The sequence below is a fragment of the Panthera tigris genome, chromosome A1 (assembly GCF_018350195.1).
Source record: "Panthera tigris isolate Pti1 chromosome A1, P.tigris_Pti1_mat1.1, whole genome shotgun sequence".
Classification (NCBI taxonomy): domain Eukaryota; kingdom Metazoa; phylum Chordata; class Mammalia; order Carnivora; family Felidae; genus Panthera; species Panthera tigris.
In genome coordinates this window covers 66,836,921-66,858,352 of record NC_056660.1, presented here as the reverse complement: position 1 = coordinate 66,858,352, position 21,432 = coordinate 66,836,921, and the positions used below count along the sequence as shown (strand labels likewise).

At 37.5% G+C, this 21,432-nt stretch overlaps 1 protein-coding gene across 1 annotated transcript in view; it reads right to left on the bottom strand.

Annotated features, from left to right (window-relative positions):
- DNAJC3 (DnaJ heat shock protein family (Hsp40) member C3) overlaps window positions 1-21,432 on the bottom strand; it is an 88,663-nt gene that overhangs the window by 21,815 nt on the left and 45,416 nt on the right. The window contains exons 5-9 of the mRNA XM_042979413.1: window positions 14,888-15,040; window positions 12,954-13,135; window positions 12,382-12,501; window positions 9,021-9,126; window positions 8,816-8,936 (exon numbers count right to left, since the gene is read on the bottom strand). Of these exons, the coding sequence (XP_042835347.1) occupies window positions 8,816-8,936; window positions 9,021-9,126; window positions 12,382-12,501; window positions 12,954-13,135; window positions 14,888-15,040 (682 nt within the window). The remainder of the gene's footprint in view (window positions 1-8,815; window positions 8,937-9,020; window positions 9,127-12,381; window positions 12,502-12,953; window positions 13,136-14,887; window positions 15,041-21,432) is intronic.

Sequence of the window (21,432 nt, the reverse complement as noted above, 5' to 3'; positions counted from 1 at the left end):
ATGTATCATAATTAAGGGGTCTATCCACCAAGAAGACTTAACAATTGTAAACATTTATGCTCCAAACGTGGAGCACCCAAATACATAAATCAATTAATAACAAACATACAGAAACTCATGGATAGTAATACCACAATAGTAGGGAACTTCAACACCCCACTTACAACAATAGACAGATCATGTAACAGAAAATCAACAAGGAAACAATGGCTTTGAACAACACACTGGACCAGATGGATATTCAGAACATTTCATCCTAAAGCAGAATACACACTCTTCTAGAGTACACATGGAACATTCTCCAGAGCCAATCACATACTGGGACACAAATCAGCCCTCAAGAAGTACAAAAAGATTGAGATCATACCATGCATATTTTCAGACCACAACACTATGAAACTCGAAATCAACCACAGGAAAAAATTTGGAAAGACAATAAATACTTGGAGACTAAAGAACATCCTACTAAAGAATAAATGGGCTAACCAAGAAGTAAAAGAGGAAATTAAAAAGTACATGGAAGCCAATGAAAATGGTAACACCACAGTCCAAAACCTCTGGAATGCAGCAAAAGTGGTCATATGAGGGAAGTATATAGCAATCCAGGCCTTCCTAAAGAAGGAAGAAAGGTGTCAGATACATAACCTAACCTTTCACGTTAAAGAGTTGGAAAAAGAACAGCAAAAAAAAAAAAAAAAAAAAAAGAACAAAAACAACAACAAAAAGAACAGATCAATGAAACCAGGAGCTGGTTCTTTGAAATAATTAACAAAATTTATAAACTCCTAGCCAGTTTGATCAAAAAGAAAAGGGAAAGGACCCAAATAAATAAAATCAAGAATGAAAGAGGAAAGATCACAACCAACACTGTGGAAATACAAACAAAAATAAGAGAATATTATCAGCAATTATATGCCAATAAATTGGGCAAGCTGGAAGAAACGGACAAATTCCTAGAAACATATAAACTACCAAAACTGAAAGAAATAGAAAATTTGAACAGACCCCTAACCAGTAATCGAAAATCTCCCGAAAAACAAGAGTCCAGGGCTGGATGGCTTTCTAGGGGAATTCTACCAAACATTTAAAGAGGAGTTAATATCTATTCTTTTGAAGCTGTTCCAAAAATAGAAATGGAAGGAAAACTTCCAAACTCATTCTATGAAGCCAGCATTACCGTGATTCCAAACCAGACAAGGACCCCACTGAAAAGAACTACAGACCAATTTCCCTAATGAACATGGATGCAAAATTCCTCAACAAGATACTAACCAACTGGATCCAACAATACATTAAAAGAATTATTCACCACAACCAAGTGGGATTTATACCTGGGATATAGGATTGGTTCAATATCTGCAACTCAATCAGTGTGATACATCACATCAATAAAAGAAAGAAAAAGAACCACATGAACCTCTCAATAGAGTCAGAGAAAGCATTTAACAAAATACAGCATCCTTTCTTGATTAAAAAAAAAAAAAACCCTCAAGAAAGTAGGGATAGAAGGATCATATCTCAAGATCATAAAAGCCATATATGAAAGACCAACTGCTAATATCATCCTCAATGGGGAAGCTTTTCTCCTAAGGCCGGGAACACAACAGGGATGCCCACTCTCACCACTGTTACTCAACACAGTATTGGAAGCCCTAGTCTCATAAGTCAGACAACACAAAGGAAAAAATGGCATCCAAGTCAGCAAGGAGAGGGTCAAACTTTCAGTCTTCGCAGACACCATGATACTCTATATGGAAAACCCTAAAGACTCCACCAAAAAACTGCTAGAACTGATCCATGAATTCAGCAAAGTCTCAGGATATAAAATCAATGCACAGAAATCAGCTGCATTCCTATACAGCAACAATGTAGCAACAGAAACAGAAATCAAGCAATTGATCCCATTTAAAACTGCACCAAAAACCATAACCTAGGAATAAACCTAACCAAACAGGTAAAAATCCATACACTGACAACTATAGAAAGCTTATGAAAGAAACTGAAGAAGACACACACAAAAAAAAAGGAAAAATATTCCATGCTCATAGATTGGAAGAACAAATATTATTGTTAAAATATCAATACTACCCAAAGCAATCTACATATTCAATGAAATCCCTATCAAAATAACACCAGCATTCTTCACAGAGCTAGAACAAACAATCCTAAAATTTGTATGGAACCAGAAAAGATCCCAAATAGCCAAAGCAAACCTGAAAAAGAAAACCAAAGCTGGATGCATCACAATCCCAGACTTCAAGATGTATTACAAAGCTGTAATCATCAAGACAGTATGGTACTGGCACAAAAACAGACACTCAGATCAATGGAACAGAATAGAGAATCCAGAAATGGACCCACAAATGTATGGCCAACCAATCCTTGACAAAGCGGAAAAGAATATCCAATGGATTGAAGACAGTCTCTTCAACAAGTGGTGCTGGGAAAACTGCACAGCGACATGCAGAAAAATGAACCTGGACCACTTTCTTACACCATACTTAAAAATAAACTCAAAATGGATGAAAGACCTCAATGTAAGACAGGAAGCCATCAAAACCCTCGAGGAGAAAGCAGGCAAAAACCTCTTTGATCTTGGCCGCAGTAACTTCTTACTCAACACGTCACTGGAGGCAAGAGAAACAAAAGCAAAAATGAACTATTGGGACCTCATCAAAATAAAAAGCTTCTGCACAGCAAAGGAAACATTCAGCAAAACTGAAGGCAACCAACAGAATGGGAGAAGATACACACAAATGACATATCAGATAAAGGGTTAGTATTCGAAATCTATAAATAACTTTTCAAACTCAACATCCAAAAAACATAATCCAGTGAAGAAATGGGCAAAAGACATGAATAGACACTTTTCCAAAGAAGACATCCAGATGGCTAACAGATACATGAAAAGATGCTCAACATCACTCATCATCAGGGAAATACAAATCAAAACCACAATGAAATACCACCTCACACCTGTCAGAATGGCTAACATTAACAACTCAAGCAACAACAGATGTTGGCGAGGATGCAGAAAAAGATGATCTCTTTTGCACTGCTGATGGAAATACAAACTGGTGCAGCCACTCTGGAAAACAGTATGGAGGTTCCTCAAAAAATTAAAAATAGAACTACCCTACAACCCAGCAATTGCACTGCTAGGTATTTATCCAAGGGATACAGGTATGCTGTTTCAAAGGGGCATATGCACCCCAATGTTTATAGCAGCACTATTAATAATAGCCAAAGTATGGAAAGAGCCCAAACGTCCATTGACGGATGAATGGATAAAGAAGATGTGGTGTATATATACAATAGAGTACTATTCAGCATTCAAAAAGAAAATCTTGCCATTTTCAACTACGTGGATGGAACTAGAGGGTATTATGCTAAGCGAAATTAGTCAGAGAAAGACAAATATCATATGACATCACTCATATGAGGAATATAAGATACAAAACAGATGAACATAAGGGAAGGGAAGCAAAAACAATATAAAAACAAAGAGGCGGACAAAGGATAAGAGATTCTTATATACAGAGAACAAACTGAGGGTGCTGGAGGGGTTGTGGGTGGGGGGATGGGCTAAAAGGGTAAGGGGCATTAAGGAAGACCCTTCATGGGATGAGCAGTGGGTGTTATACATAGAGGATGAATCACTGGAATCTACTCCTGAAATCATTATTGCACTATATGCTAACTAACTTGAATGTAAATTTAAATAATTAATTTTTTAAAAAAGAGTAAGGGACACATGTGCAAACAACTAATTGTGAAGCTTGGCTCTTTTGCTACCGTTGATGGTTCTTCATTTGCTCAAGAATAAAATCAATGGCATGTTATTGAGCATATTTTCACACCATATGCAGATGCTTGTAGAACATAAAGAATGAGTTTCCAGGACTGAATGAAGCCAGATTGGAGTAGGAATCCTTCTCCATGGCACCATATGTGGACATGCTGGTTGGGTTACCATCTGAATGCAGTCACCAGTAAGCTCTGTCCATCATTTCCATCTAACAGAGCCCCCAGCACTTGCCACCATCCTGACTCATTACAGTGAATCTGTATTCTAAAAATTGACAGAAGTCAAATCTCAGGAAATAAACCGACCAGGTATTAAACTTAACCTAGAACCTAAGCTTTTTGCCAAGTTGCATATAGACACCTCATGAAAGATATCAAAAGATGTCATTACTCCCATCAATATGAAACCATTATCAGTAATTTTTAAAGATACAGCTTCATGTTTATTAAGTTTTGTGACAAATATATGTTTTAATTAATTGAAAAAAAATCTGTTGAATGCACAAAATTAGAATATTATCTCTTATTTTTAAAGTTTATGGAATTTTTCTTTGAGTGTTATTTTAGGATTAATTTTAACAAATGTCCAGAGGGACTATGAAAAGAGTTAGTCTCTACTTGCATACTATAGAATTCAAAATTTACAGTCCTGGTATACTTCTCAAATCCTCTACATAGTGTTGTTTATTTTTTGACCACTTGGTTTTTCATGAAAAATTGATGCTAAAAATTTCTATATGTTATGTTTCTTTTCACCTACATTTTTTTATTTTATCATATTATTTGATGCATTAAAACTCATAATTAACATTTAAAAAAAAATTAAAATGGGCAGAAGACATGAACAGACATTTCTCCAAAGAAGACATACAGATGGCCAATGGACACATGAAAAGATGCTCATCATCACTTATCATCAGAAAAATGCAAATCAAAACTATAATGAGATACCACCTCACACCTGTCAGAATGGCCAAAATCAACAACACAAGACAGAACAGATGTTGGCGAGGACACGGAGAAAGGGGAACCTTCTTGCACTGTTGGTGGGAATGCAAACTGGTACACCCATTCTGGAAAACAGTATGGAAGTTCCTCAGAAAGTTAAAAATAGAACTACCCTATGACCCAGTAATCGTACTACTGGGTATTTACCCAAAGAATACAAAAACACTAATTCAAAGGGACACATGCATTCCTATATTTATAGCAGCGTTATTTACAATAGCCAGGATATGGAAGTAGTCCAAGTGTGTGTCAATAGATGAATGGGTAAAGATGTGGTATATATCTACAACAGAATATTATTCATCCATAACAAAGGATGAAATACTGCCATATGCAATGACATGGATAGAGCTAGAGCATAATGCTAAGTGAACTAAGTCAGCCAGAGAAAGACAAATACCATATGATCTTAGTCACATGTGGAATATAAGAAACACACACACACAAAAAAAAAAAATGAGCAAAGGGAAAAAAGGAAATGAGACAAATCCAGAAATAGACTTTTTTTTTTTTTTTTTAAGTAATCTCTATACCCAACATGGGGCTCAAATTCATGATCCTGATATTAGGAGTCATGCTCTACCAACTGAACCATCCAGGTGCCCCTCAGACTCTTAACTATAGAGAACAAAGTGATGGTCACCAGAGGGAAGTGGGTGAGGGATGGGTGAAATAGGTTATGGGATTAAGGAGTGCACTTGTGGTGATGAGCACCAGTCATAAAACTTAAAAAAAAATGGCTAAGATGGCCAATTTTGTTATGTTAATTTTCCTACAAGTAAAAACAAAAAACAAAATAAATGACACAGACTCAAATACAGGACTAATTCTAAATCCCATACTCCTTCCACTATGAACTTATTGATAAACTACCTACCTTCATTCATTCAGCAAACATAGGAGTGCCTGCTATGTGCCAGGCACAAGTAGCCGAGATGGATCAGTTAATGAAAGAAAGACACAGGTTGTCATGTAGCTTAAGTTCTAGCCAGTTTAACTCCTTATCTCATAAGGATGGCACTTGAATCATCCCTATATTCAAAGGAACTTTGCTAACTGTTTAGTATCGCTTCAATGTCAGTTTGTTCCTCTGAAAAGCTATGAAAGGGATTACTCGGGGCGCCTGGATGACACAGTCAATTGAGTTTCCAACTTGGACACAGGTTGTGATCTCATGGTTGGTGAGTTCGAGCCCTGCATTGGGCTTGCTGCTGTCAGCCTGCCAGCATGGAGCCTGCTTTGGATCCTCTGTCCTCCTCCCTCTCTGCCCTTCCCCTGCTCACACTCGGTCTCTCAAAAAATAAATAAAAAACATTAAAAAAATTTTTTTAATTACTCATCTATCTGAAGAGCCTCCTTCATTTTTCATGATCTCAGAGGCATCCTCAAACAACAATCTTACTTACTTTCTCATGACTGGAATCCCCTAATATCTTTCCTGATAACTCTGCCAGAATCTCCAAATTAATAAGTCTCCATGTTCCATTATTCACTAACCTAAAACTTTGTTTTTCTCTATTCACTACATTCCTACCATCATTTTTAATTGCTTATTTAAATAAAGGCTAAGCCAGTAAACAGAATATGGAAAGCCCTCGTATTTTAACTCAGGATTTCAAAATATTATTTAGCCTAGGTAAGTAAGATTACTTACTCATCTCATCATTTACTAAACCTTCAATTCAATAAGTAATAGCCTTCAGTTTTAGTTATACAGGTGTCCTCGGCACCTCCCCCCAAATTGAGAGGCCTAGAAATCCATTCTCAGTCTCTCCATGAGGTTGCTTAATTGCCATATTTGTGACTCAAACAGCCATTTTACTTGAAAACCTTAATTCAGAAAGATTCCCAGTGTATAATCCAAACCCACCAACAAAGACAAAGAATAAATTCCTATTTATTTTTTTAATGTCTGTTTATTTTTGAGAGAGAGAGAGAAAGCAGGGGAGAAGCAGAAAGAGAGGGAGACACAGAATCGGGAGCAGGCTCCAGCCTGTGAGCTGTAAGCACAGAGCCCAATGCAGGGCTCAAAACCATGAGATCATGACGTGAGCCGAAGTTAGACGCTTAAGTGACTGAGCCACCCAGGCACCCCAATAGACTCCTATTTAAAAGAAATTTTAAAAGAAAAAACAGACTCTGAAGACAGATCTATTCTATTAAATTAGTGTGAAGCATCTTTTTAAGAATTAAGCTGTCAAGTTTCCCTAAAAAGCAAGTCAGTTTAGCTTTCAAGTTACAAAAGCATCTTCAAATTATATTTAGTAGCCTACAAGATTTAACCATTTTTTTAACAGCGCTTTTCATATTCTTCTGTGGCTTCTCTAATTTCACAATTAGAGCTGAGGGTTTAAATACAAATGACAAAAGTCCCTTTGATGAAGAGTTCCAAACACTAACGGGAATGCAGAATCCTACAGTATGGCCAATCTCACTGAGAAGACACAGTAGCTCAAAAGTGAAAAGAACAAGGATGCTAATAGGATCTTCTTGAAGATCATTTGGATTATGTACATTCCAAGCCCCAACCAAACCTCAAGGACTATACTATAAAATGTCCCACAAATAGCAGTAACTAGAATTGTCAGCACTCATAGGAAACCACTTAGGAGCAAGATTCTTTTCAAATTGTGAAAAGCAGAAAACAAATGATCAGTTTGTCTTAAAAGAAAATGAGTGCCACAAACCTATGTAATCTATCATTGTTACAGATACATTTTCAGTATGTTTAAAGTATTACCCAGGGTTACCGCTTACCATATCATAATTACTTTAACATGACATTAAATGTAATACATATTAATAGTTGCATGCTTTTTTATTAAGTAAATATTCAGCACTTAATGGGGGGGGGGGGGGGGGGGAAGAATACCACAACCCAAGTTTCACCAGAAAAATACTCTTACCATTCTCAATTTAAAATGCTTTACCTGATTGAAATGAAAACTTTGCAATAAGGGCTATAAGGCTCACTTCTTTTAAAAACCATCTTATTTAAATGTTCATGGCATACGGTCACATAAAAAAAGCCACAAAACAATAAATATGAAAGGATTCCTTTTTTTAATGTATATTACCATATACTTTAGTTATCTTCTGAAAATAGGACACTGCCCTTATTCAAGGTCCTTACAACATCTAACAGGAAACTCTGTTACTTCAACTTGAACAAAGAAGGATAAGCAACTACCCTAATGTTACTAATCTGCTTTTGGTCACAGAAGATCATTTTAGGGGCGTCTGGGTGGCTCAGTCGGTTAAGCCACCGACTCCAGATTTCTGCTGAGGTCACAGTCTCACAGCTTAGGGCACTGAGCCCCCATCGGGCTCTGCGCTGACAGCACGGAGTCTGCTTGGAATTCTCTCTCTTTCTCTCTCTCTGCTCGACCCCACTCGTGTTCTCTCTCTCTCAGAATAAACTTAAAAAAAAAAAACTTAAAAAAAGATCATTTATATGTAGGACATATATGACATATATATGTTGTAGGTATAATATGTATACCGTACACATGCATAGAATGTATATATATATAGAATATATGCATAGTATAATATGTGTACTGTACACATGCATAGAATATATATACATACATACACGCACATATATATGCATAAAACATAGACTAATATATATGCACAGAAAAAGTATGAAAGATATAAATCCTAAATGAACAGCATTTATCTCTGGATGATACGAAATCTATCAGTTAAATTTTTATTTTGCTATTTATCTATTCTAACTTGTCTACAACAAAAAAAAGGCTAAAATTTTTATTTTTATATCCCCCTGAACTGGTTTCAACAGCAGAAATCTCTCCTCATATGGTGTACTAGTTCCACTAAGGAAGACTAATTTTCAAACTCAGTGCCATCTTCCTAAAGTCATCAACACTTCCAGCAATTCTGGTAAACTTGTTCTCAACAAAAGGATGTTAAACATGTGCTAATTTCATACACATCAACCTTTAGATACTGCAAATCAAATTCCTTGAAGACTAACCTTCATCATACATTTCTTCTATTAAATAGGCCTCTGCTCGATCTTTCAGGGCATTCACATTGTCAGGCTCCGTCTGTAAAACTTCAGAACACACTCGAATAGCTTCAACAGGCTTCTCATCCTATAAGTAAATGTGAGAAAAGGATTTATGGCTGTTTTGCCATATATTAAGTTTTCACACTTCTGCGAATGAATCAACTGTTACCTTAGAAAAGCAGTGGCAAATTCTTTCTTTTGAGCGAATCGTATATTCAGCAACACTCGGCTCTGTTTTCATGACAGACTCATATTTGCTGGTCGCATCTGTGTATCTATTAATGAGCAAATCATGATGAGTAACAATGAAATTCTATCTCAGGGGTTAAAGAAAGAGCCCTCTACTCTTCACTAATCGTTGCTTAATCAATTCACCTAAATGAGTACGTGCCTTCAAACACAACTTTTACCTTACTATCAGTCAAAAGTTGGGAGATAAAACACATGACCACAGAAAATGTCTATGTACAAATCAAAGCATACCTGTGAATACCAATCAAACAAAATGATGAATTTCTTTACAGAATAATGCTCATGATTTTGAAACGGAGTAAAACATCTTGTTAAAGTCTGACTTACACATGGCATTTTTCAGCAAAATAGAGATCAGGTTTATTTCTTGGTCCCTACACACCTTCATGAAATAACAAAGCCCATTATCTACATGTCATTTTATACAATGAATGTCAATATTCACAACTAAGTACAATGTGGTTCCCTGCAAAAAGAACCTGCTTAAATTCCCAACTTACTAGCTTTCTGAGAACAATAAAAGCTATTTCAGCCTTTTTTTCTAAACTGGTGAAAAATATTAGCCATGTTATACACGAAGTTACTTTCCTCAGTAATGGCACACTAAACAATATATTTATATGCCACTGTGGCACATTTTTCCCAAAATGCATTACAATCTTCACATTTAAATGCTGATGTATTAAAACACAGATTTCAGCAGAACACTTAAAACAGAAGTTATTGATGTCAAAATCCTAGCTGGGATAGTGTTGTATAGTTTTCCAAGATAGTACAACAGTTGTAGGAAGCCGTACAGAGCATGCAAAACCTTGCTTTCCTTTTTACAACTACATATGAAATGATGATTAGATCAAAACAAAAAGTTCAGTTAGAAATACTGAACCTCACTTAAAAAAAAAAAGGTAGCTTCTGGGAAAGTGGAGTGAATGTACTTTCCCAGTTCCGCCAACTAGGTACAATTAAATACCCCTACACATTACGTATTTGTCAACATATGAAAAAACTCAGCAAGGGGAGAGAAGGAGGCAGACCAGCCCAGGACATGCGGCCTGAGGGAAACACAATATGGGAAAGCTTCCTGGGTTTTTTTGTTTGCTTCATATACTGCAGACTTGGAGCTGAAGAGACCAGCAACCCAGAAATGCCAATGGGTGCAGACAAAAAATCCAAAACCCAGCAAGAGCCTGCTCTCTCAAGCCACAGGACCTGCAAAGGGCAGCCTGACAAGACAGAAAATTTATGACAATAACAGTTCCACTCCAGCCAAACACCACAGAAGAAAAAATAAGGCTCCCTCCCAATGCCAACAGGTCAAGTGGAGAGGCTATGACGAGGTGTGCCCATACCCCCACCATGGTGGTGTCAGAGAAGGCCAAGTGGGAAGCTAGGACTTTCATCCATGGCTGGAAGTAAATATCCCCCAACCTCCACCTGCTCCAAGCAGTAGTGAGAAACCCCACACCTCAGCTATCAACAAATGCCAACGGGGAAAACTTCTACCTCCCCGACAGCAACAAAGTGATACCCGCCCCTGCTTTGCTGGAACAATGTCTGAAAAAGCCAGGCAAAACAGATTTAAATTAAAAAACAGTCTTATAAAATGAAAGTGTCCAGGTTTCAATCAGAAACCACTCATCATACCAACAGACAGTAAGATCTCAAACTGAACGAGAAAAGACAATAAATTCCAAAACCAATTATCTGACAAAGATCTTAAAGTAGCCTTGGCAATAGCAGCAGTGACAAACATGCTTAAAGAAATGAAAGCAATAGACGGCCTTGGCAAAGAAACAGAAGAGATACAAGAATAACGTTTGGTTATCAGAACTGAAAACTAGAAAAACCCAAATAAAAAGTTCACTGAACGTGCTCAACAGTTGAATGGAGGGACAGAGAAAAGAATCAGTGAATTGGAATGATAAAAAAAAAAAATACGAAATCTGATCAGAAAGAAAAGGAATGGAGAAAAATGAACAGAGCCGCAGGGACCCGTGGGGCTGAAACAAAAGAGCTAACATTTATGTCAATCAGAATCTAAGACAAAAACTAGAGATAGAGGGTAAAGCTAAAAAAATACTTCAAGACATAATGGCTAAGGGGCACCTGGGTGGCTCAGTCAGTTAATATCAAACTCTTGATTTCAGCTCAGGTCGTGAGCTCATGGTTCATGGGTTCGAGCCCCACATCCGGCTCTGCGCTGAAGACAGATCGGAGCCCGGAGCCTGCTTCAGATCCTGTGTCTCCCTCTCTCTCTCTGCCCCTCCCCAACTTGCACGCTCTCTGTCTCTCTCTCAAAAATAAATAAGTATTTAAAATATAAGCAATCTTTAAAAAGAAGTAATGGCTGAAACTTCCCAAGTTTGACAAGACACAAACCTACATATTGTAGAAGCTAAATAAATTCCAAATAGGATAAAAACAAAGAAATCCACACCAAGATACACCATAATTAAACTTCTGAATACTAAAAACAAAGAAAACAAATTTTGAAAGCAGTCAGAGGAAAATATGTTATTTTAGGGAAAAACAATCAGAATGACCATGGGTTTCTCATCAGGAACCATGGAGGCCACAAAGAAGTGGTACAATATTTTTCAGGTGCTCTAACAAAAGGACTTAACTGAGAATCTTATACCACAAGGAAGTCTCTATATACTCTGTATACATCTCTATCACTCTAGATCCCACATTATCTTTTAACAATCAGTTTAAATGTCCATCTCCCACACGAATCTTTAAGCTTCTTAACACCAAAAACCATGTCATATTCATCTCTGCACCCCTTAGTACATTGTCAGTGCCTGACACAGGAGATACTCAATAAATATCTGGTGAAATATAAATAAGTCTGCTGGTAAGAATATTATGCAGTTACTATTACTTATATCCTGCCTTATTAAAAATAAGTACAGGGGCACCTGGGTGGCTCAGTCAGTTGAGCATCCAACAGAACTCACGCTTCGTGAGTTCGAGCCCCACGTCAGGCTCTGTGTTGACAGCTCAGAGCCTGCAGCCTGCTATAGATTCTGGGTCCCCCTCTCTCTCTGTTCCTCCTCTACTCGCACTCTCTCTTTCTCTGTATCCCAAAAATAAATAAATATTTAAAAAATAATAATATTAAGTAGAGCTGCAGTAGTTTTGCCAAGGCCCAGGGCTATCTAGGATAGTCTATCCTCAATGGCTGATGAGTAAAAGAGCAAGCAGTTCAACTGTTCTTTTGTGCCCAGAAAAGCCAGAGAAGGGAGGCTGTAGACTGCAGACAAGCACATTCTTACCTGCCGTCTCTGATGAGCTCTTCAGCTGACTCAATTAGCTTATTAAGTTTCTTTACTTGTTTATAGTGTGCAAAACACCTTTTATGATCCTGGTCCAGTTTAAGACATTCACGAACTTCACTGCTCATGTATTTAAAAACAGGAAAATACTCCGAGTCAAAATAATTAATGACTGGTTTTCCACAATACAGAAATCACATTAAAGGTATTTTTTGCTTGTGACGATTAAACAAAACACACTGACTTAACAACTGACCATATACTTTTACATGTGGCATTGTGCCACACACACGTATTAATTCAAATTATAATAACTTAAGTAGAATTATACATTAAACACCCTATTTTCTTTCTGCAAATATATCTCTATTTTAATAAGCATAGCTCATGAAAGTAAACTATGTGGAAATAGAATAACTTAGGGAAAATACAAAATATACAAATAAAGAATATAAAAACAACCTTAACCACAGTTTTAATTTAAAATTAAAGTCTTTAAAAACGGGATTATTATCTTACTGCCAACAGTGAAAAGAGGATGAGGACGAGATGTGTATGTCACTAGAGCTGACCTGAGGGACAGTTCATGGTCTCCTAGTTGATAGTACAGTGTGCTGATTTTATAAAAAGCCTCAGTATTATCATTCTTCAACTTTGATGCAGCTTTTAAGTCACTTATCGCTTTCCTAGGTTCCCCCTCTTTTATGAAACATTCAGCTCGAAGTTCCCGTAGTTCTGCATCCCAAACACAAACCTTGAGAAACAAGAGAACTAGACTTTAAGAAGCAGTAAACTATGCACACCCATACTTCATCCCGCGTAGTTTGCTGACACTTATCAACATGAAACCATCTTCAATTACTGTGATTTCTATATTGTAAGGTATTAAAAAGGCCGATACAATTCAGATGCGACAAAATAATTTCTCCAAGGATATCTTCAATTCTAATGGGGGAAGGGATGTATACGCTAACAAGGCCCCTTTCCTACTTCCTTCAATTATATAATTTTAAAACTCTGAAAACAAGAATACATGGCATTACTATTAGAAAGCTGCTCCCAGTGAAGCACATCTGATTTTGAAAAGAATATTCTTTAGTCAGGTTTTTGTACTTAATCAACAATTCTAAAATTTCTAGTTCCAAATCATAAAATCTAGGTTCTAAACCTGCAAAATACTTCTATTCTACTAATAACTAAATAGAACTCTCTTTTGTAAAATGTTATCTCCTTGAAATTAAATTCTCATACCACAAAAACAAAGAAAAGAGGAGAACAATGTGAGAAGGTGGAGGCTTCACCATTTCCACTTCGTCAAAATGTTTATAAATGCATGAGTTTTGGGGCGCCTGGGTGGCGCAGTCGGTTAAGCGTCCGACTTCAGCCAGGTCATGATCTCGCGGTCCGTGAGTTCGAGCCCCACGTCAGGCTCTGGGCTGATGGCTCGGAGCCTGGAGCCTGTTTCCGATTCTGTGTCTCCCTCTCTCTCTGCCCCTCCCCTGTTCATGCTCTGTCTCTCTCTGTCCCCAAAAAAAAATAAATAAAAAACGTTGAAAATAAATAAATAAATAAATGCATGAGTTTTTTTTTAAAAATGTAAACCCAAAAGGTCACCAATAGGGCCTGTGGAAGTATCTTTACACATTTCTTAGAGCTGTTCTAAGGTCATATCAACTTTTCACATATTTTAGATACCAAAATCAACACGTACATAAATTAAATATCTTGGCTAATCAAGTAGGTAAAAATAGTTATCTAAGTCCTGGAAGATAAAAATTATAACTTTATGTTTCCTTAACAAATCATAAACAAAATAATTTAATAAAACATGAATTCCACTCGACTGTATCACACAATTTCCTCTATAAAATTATCAAAGAAGCACCTACTCTACATATGTTAAGTTTCCTGCCATGATTAAATGCAATTGTACATCAAAGTGCCATGCAAATGATAAATAAACAAGAATTAGGATTGCTCCTACTTGAATATCTCAGTAGACTTCCTTCTGAAACCATCTGTCATTAAGTCCTTCAGAGGCAAGGAAACTATAGACTGAGCTCTTGTCTTGACCTCTGGGGCTTGTCAACATTCCATCTGCTTCTTCCCTATAGACTTCTCACTCTAAACCTTCTTCCCCTGAAACATTACTTTTCCTTTTTCTTCAACCAGTTCTTTCATCTTTCACCCCCTTTATCTAACTTCTAGAATTCTCTCCAGCCTCCCCCCAATGCAAAATCAAACAAAAACAGTAAAGCAAGCAATGTATAAAAATGTGTAACTCCCATTCCACAGCACATCGAGTACATTTACTGCAAACTCCAGTTCCAAATTTTGTTCCACATAAACACCATCTCTCACTTAAGAGCTAAAAGCCCAAGGACCAATGTGATCTTATCCTCTCTAGGTTGCTTGTGATACATAACATGTCGAAGTGCATGAATGTGCCTCAGAGTAAAACACAGCATGTGTCAGGCTTGCCAGCTGCAATGTCTAAGAAACTTACCTCTAAAATCTTATCAAGGAAGGTTATAGCAGCAGTATAATCTGAGCTTTCAAAAGCATCAAGCGCTTGTGAGCGCAAACGCTGCATTTCATCAGATTTCACAAGTTGAAACTGGGCTTCCTTTTCTTCATTTTCACTTGGATTAGATTTGAGCTATAAGAATGAGAAGAGAAATTAAGCAGGATTTTTAATCTCTTAAATCTAATACCCATAGTACACACAACGATCTGACCATCGTAAATACTTAAATTCATCAGGGGAAAAAAGGGTAAGAGACGCTGGCAAAACTGGCTTGTGCAAGAACTTGCCCCCAGGGCTGACCAGCATGAGAGCACCTTTACCTCCATTTGTAAGGTACACAGGAGCGAGCTGTGAAATGACCTATGGTCCCCGCACCTTCCTAGGATGCAAACACACTTAGGACTGTGAAAGAGCAGAGATGAATGAAGTAAGGAGAGCACCCTCCTCACTCTTAGGTTAAGCTCTGCGGAGTAACGAGAGTTTCATGTAGTGGGCCTTCTAGTTCTATTTCCTAAATGTGTATTTTTAAGAATAAAATGATTTTACCAAAATAATGAAAAACATAGGGAAACTGAGGAGATGGCAGTATTTTTTAGAGGTTATAGAACAAAGATTTGGCACCAGAGGGGCTAAGGTGTAATGAGTAAGGAAGAATTTATGGGGGAAAATGAGAGTAATACTTTATTACAAGGCTTCGAATGGAATTTTAAGACATGTACACATTGTCTCTCTTTTTTAATAACTTTATAAAGGTATAATTTATACCATAAAATTCATGCATTTTAAATATGTGATTCTGATTTTTAACAAATGTACCAAGTATGTGACCGCTACCACAGTTTTAGGCCATTTCTGTCAAACTTTTAAGATCCCTTGTGTCTGCTTACAGTTCATTCTTGCTCCCAGCCCAGCCTGGGCACAGGGACTCTGAACAATTTCTTCCTCCATATGGAAAATCTTAACCTTAATGGCTTAGAAAAATTGAGTGCCTACATTTAAAAGCTATTGACTTGGGTGAGGGGGGGACTTTTTTCATGGCAATTATAGTTTATATGTAATAACTTCTGAAATCTAATATTCTTACCAAGATGGGAATCATAGTTGATGGGTTCCAATTTGGGGTGAGGTAGTGCCAATGGGAGATTATTTCTAGAAATGTCTCTCCTTTGACTGACCAATCATACTGCTTCTCCTTTTAGTGGATTCATTTTTTTAAAAAAACACCCTACTAGCTACCTGGCAGGAGAGAACACTCCACATGAGAAACCTTGAGCATATTATTTCTTGGTAGAGGCTCTACATTTCTCCATTTGGTTTTCAGGATACTTAAGGTATTGTTTTGTCTGTTTAATCCTTAGCTTTGAAGGAATGGACAGGACTCTAAGTATTCATAGGTAACTAGGAACTCACAACCTCAGCTTGCTCTGGCAAGGACTGTCCCTGCATGACTGAATTATCCAGCTGAAGGGAGCTACTGAGAGGCCGTGGCATGTTTATCTATGACTGTTTCATCATCTTCGGGCTGGTCTTGAATACTTCTGCCAGACCACACTGGAAGGAGGAAAATGTGCAGGCACCATCACTTTGCTCTGGGTAAAAGTAGTTTATTGATAACTTGTTTCCTGTACGTATACTACCACTCCTTTTTGAATAGGATACATTAGAATGGATTAGAGATCGCCTCTTGTATGGAATTTGCACCTTTTCTCTCTCAAACTTTACAGTCTAATCTCTACCACACAATTTTTCTTGCTGGAAGGTGAGAGCGGGTAAAGTCCGAAAGCCTGAGATTGAGGATGGAGCTCAGGCTCACTTGGTGCTCAGACAAGGGGAATGGGAATGAGAAAGAGGGGGTGAGGTCAGGTCGTCTGGAGCTCTTTGAGGCTGGAGGGAACTAGGGGAGGGAGGAGATTCTTGCAAGGAGGGAAGAAAAGAGTCTGAGACTAAGGACTTACTTGTAACCCTGAGGACTTTCAAAGAGGATTAAAGGAGATGAAAATTTTCACTCTTACCACAGGCCGGGCTCCTCCAAGATATTTACATGTACGGAATGGACCCTGCTAGCATTTCCCTCTCCTTTTTTCACATTTCTTGATATCCCTTCTCTTCTTTAGTGTTTCGTATTTCAGACCCTTTCAACCAAACCGCTACCTATGACAATATTCTATTTCTTATTTCTTACCATTTACTGCGATCACTGAGCTTTTGGATATAAACCCGTAATAACTATGGGATGGGGGGCTTATTAAAAGGGGTGAGCGGCTCTCTAATCTAATCTAAATACACTCCCATTTCTGGGATTTCAAGTGAAAACTACAGGTTGGTAGTGGTGGTGGGCAGACTTCTAAGATGGCCCCAAAAGACCCCCAGGCTCCTGGAATTCATACCTTTGTGTGATCCCCTCTCCTACTCCTTTTAAGAAACAGAATGTGACAAAGGTGACAGGACATCACTTCCTTAGTTAGGTACAAAACACTGTGACCTCCATCTTGCTAGCACTCACTCTCTTGCTGGCATCTCTTGCCTTCTCACCTGCTCACTCTGTCGAAGCAAGCTGCCTGCTGTGGGATGCTTTATGGGGAGACCCACAAAAGAAAGAACCAAGGGAAGCCTCTGGCTGACACTCAGAAAAAACAAAGGCCTCAACCTAACACCTCAAGAGGAATTACATCCTGCCAACAACAAAGTGAATTTGGAAGTAGTTCCTTCACCAGCCAAATCTTCAGATAATACTGCAAGCCTATCTGACACCTTAACTATAGCCTAGGAGAGACCCTGGGGCAGAGGACCCAGCTAAACCTGCCCAGATTCCTGACCCCATGAACTGTAAGATCACAAAGGTAGGAAGCTTTAAGCTGCTAACTTTGAGTAATTTGTTAAGCAGCAACAGAGAACTAATATAGTGGTTTTACCATTTTTCAATGGCCAGATTGTGAGTATTTCCAAACAGATTTTCTACCATTAATGTTTTAAAATAAAATCTAAATGGGGAAAAAAACAAACCCTCAGCCCAAACCTTGGCTTTATCACTTACTATCTGTATATTATTTGCATTTTCTTCACCAATAAAAGGGGAATAATAATGCTTACACCCTGAGGAGCAGTCACTGAGAAATCAAAAGGACCACCACATAGCGAGTATTCCAAAAAATGCTAATAAAAATTCCAAGCTCCTTTTTTGAACTTTCTATAATATATAAATTCATAATGAGGACAGGATGCAAGACATAATACACACTTTAAAAGGCCATTCAATTTATTTATCATTGCATTCCATACCAGCCAACTTGAACTGGATGCCTTTACAATTAAAGCCCCAGAATAATAAAACCTTAATTTGACTCAAGGTCAAAATAAAATTAGACTTTAGCATAAAATATATTCACCAAACTGCCTGTTGCTCAAGAAATTAATCTTCCAATTCTATTAAATTTAATTATGGTTTTAAGAGGTAAGTAGCACAAGTTTACATTTTTAATTTGTCACTATTTGATAACATGGAAAAATATGTAATATTTGAGGTATATTGCAATATTCTCTAGCAACTCCTAGAATTTGCCTTCACCAATTCTTTCCTAAGTCTTTAAGGGATCTATACAAAAGTAATACTAATTTGAATGTCAATAAAAAGCCCCAATTTTTGAAAAATAATTATATCCAAGCCAGGGAGTAGGTGATTGAGTTAAAGTATTCTAAGGCCCCTGTAATTTTCTGGAGGAAGCTAAAGATATTGATTACCTGTAAACCTTAGTAAGCATGGATGTTGAAATTCCTGAAGTAATGACTAAGAGAAAAAGATATTCTTAAGGACTATCTTCACTGACACAAAAGAAACAGTTGGATAAATAGAATCTAAGAGAAACAGACACAAAAGATGTAAAGTTGCATTTCTTATACCAACCTAGCCAGCAAAAATACTACTGATACCAAGTGGTATTGAAGTTATGGGGCTCATAGAACCCCCCCCTAAACTGCTGGTGGGAATATAAATTGGAATAACCACTTAACGAGACAGTGCCAAACTGACCAGGTTTAAAATGCCCGTAACTTTCAAAGTAGCAATTATCCTCTTAGGTATATATCCTATAGTAGTGATTCTCAGTGTATGATCCAGGGACCCTTGGGAATCCTTAATACTCTTTCGGGGGTCTGTGGGGCCAAAACACATATGGATAAAAGACAAAGTACTCATTCAAAGTGCAGGCTAAACTAATGGATTTCATTATGACAGAGTACTTACTACAAGTTCACTGGCAGGATTTCAGAGTCCACATTGCAACTAACCAATAACAACTACTGGAGTTTTGGTGTAACATCAAAGAGTATCCACAATTATATAAAAAGATGTTAAAACATTCTTCCTTTTCCAACTGCTTATATGTATAAACCACATTTTCTTCAATAGTACTTCAACCAAAATATAAATCAGATCTGGGAATCTGATGGTCTTCAAGTAAGCCACATATTAAAGAGATTTGTAAAAATGTAAAACTTATCTCATTAAACTTTTTGTTTTTGAAAATATAGTTAGGCTGCATGCAAAAAAATCTATATTAACATAATGGGTTTGTTACTTTTAAATTAATAAGTATTTTTTAATTTCTAAAATTAACTTCTAATCCCGTAAATATTGCTAAACAAAAGGTCTCTGGAGGCCTCCATATTGACTAGTATAATGGGATCCTGAGAGCCATCCTAAGAACTGCTGCCCTAGAGGGACGCAGCACGTACAAGGAAAACGAGCAAGAACGTTCAATGAACCTGACAAAATATAAATTCAAATATTTGTGAAATTCATAAATAAAACCTACCAGAAATGAAACATGGAAATGTGAGGATAGGCTAATTTCTCACAATTATAACACAAGAAAAAAGGTATCTTCAAGATTCCAAAACTCTCTTGTTCCCTGATACAATTTTCATCAAACCAACACCCTTTTCATGTCCCATCTCCTCCTAGCCTCCCTAACTGTTCCATACTATGGTAGTAATCGCTTCTCTCTAAATGCCGAAATCACGTAAGAAACCCTTAACAAGGAAGTAACCTAAGAAATCATCTTGCCCAATCAACTCGCACTTTGTAAATGAAAATACTGAGTCTCACAGTATTGACAGGATAATGATAACTTGCCCAACATCACACAGCTAATCAGGAGAAAAAGTGAGGTGGGACTCCCAACTTCTAGTCGTGTTCCTAATTCTTAATCTTATCGTTTTATCCAACCTTTATGTCACTTCTTATAAATATCTCTGTGCTATTAATTTTTTACATATTTAGCGCTTATTTCCTCCAACTAAAGTATAAACTGCTAAAAAACAGGACATATGCCTTAATGCCTACATTGCATGCCTATCTTTCTTTTTTCATTTATACTATTACCCATGAGCTAGATTTTACTACCCCAACTTTAGATAAAGAAATTGAATGATTATGTAACTTGCCAGAAGTCTTGCTTACTTTCCAACTAAGGTCTGTATCTCCAAAGCCCATGTTTTGGATGATGGTGATGATGAAGATCAATCATGACAGCAGAAAACATTTACTGAGTCCTCTCTAGGTTTCAGGCAATATTCTAAAGCTAAACCAAAAGCCCTAAAGGGCATTTTGGATTATCTCCATTTTACACAGGAGGAAACTATGGCTCAAAGTCACTTCCAGAGCCTACATTCTTAACCGCTCCCTCTTACATGTACACTGACGCCAAACATGCAACTGCCCACCTTACATCTCCAGCAAGACATCTTAACAGCGTTTCGCTAAGAAGAATTCCACGTCCCATTCCCAACCCACTGCCACTGTCACTGTCACCATCCCATGCTGTTCAAAAATGGCTCCTCTTGGGGCGCCTGGGCGGCTCCGTCGGTTAAGCGGCCGACTTCGGCTCAGGTCATGGTCTCGCGCTCCGTGAGTTTGAGCCCCGCGTCGGGCTCTGTGCTGACAGCTCAGAGCCTGGAGCCTGTTTCAGATTCTGTGTCTCCCTCTCTCTGACCCTCCCCTGTTCATGCTCTGTCTCTCCCTGTCTCAAAAATAAATGAAACGTTAAAAAAAAAAATTTTTTTTTAAATGGCTCCTCTTATTATTTAGGATGTTAGATTCCTCTTTCCTTGATGTAATTAGGAGTCCAACTCCATTTTACTGCTGCTATCTTTTAAGCCTCATCCTTCCCTCTTCCCTTTCTGCCTCACATCTAAAGCAAGGTGATAAAGCATACTTTGATTTCTCTCAGTGGAATGAGTCTTACCATCAGCCCATCAACATGACTGCATATGCACAAAAATGGTCTAGCACGCTTGACTCCAGGTATTAACACCGTTGGTACTATACATACAGGTTTTAACTGCCAAAGTCTTCATGCAGTTAATGTATAACAGAAAGGCAATGAGCAGAGCAGTGTGATAATAAAAACTTGTGTCTAAGTCTCAAATAGCTCTTTCTATAAGCACAAAATAAAAATATTAAGTTATAAGAAGGCATTATTAACCAGCAGCATTTATTCTTTTAATACAGCATAAAATAATAACAT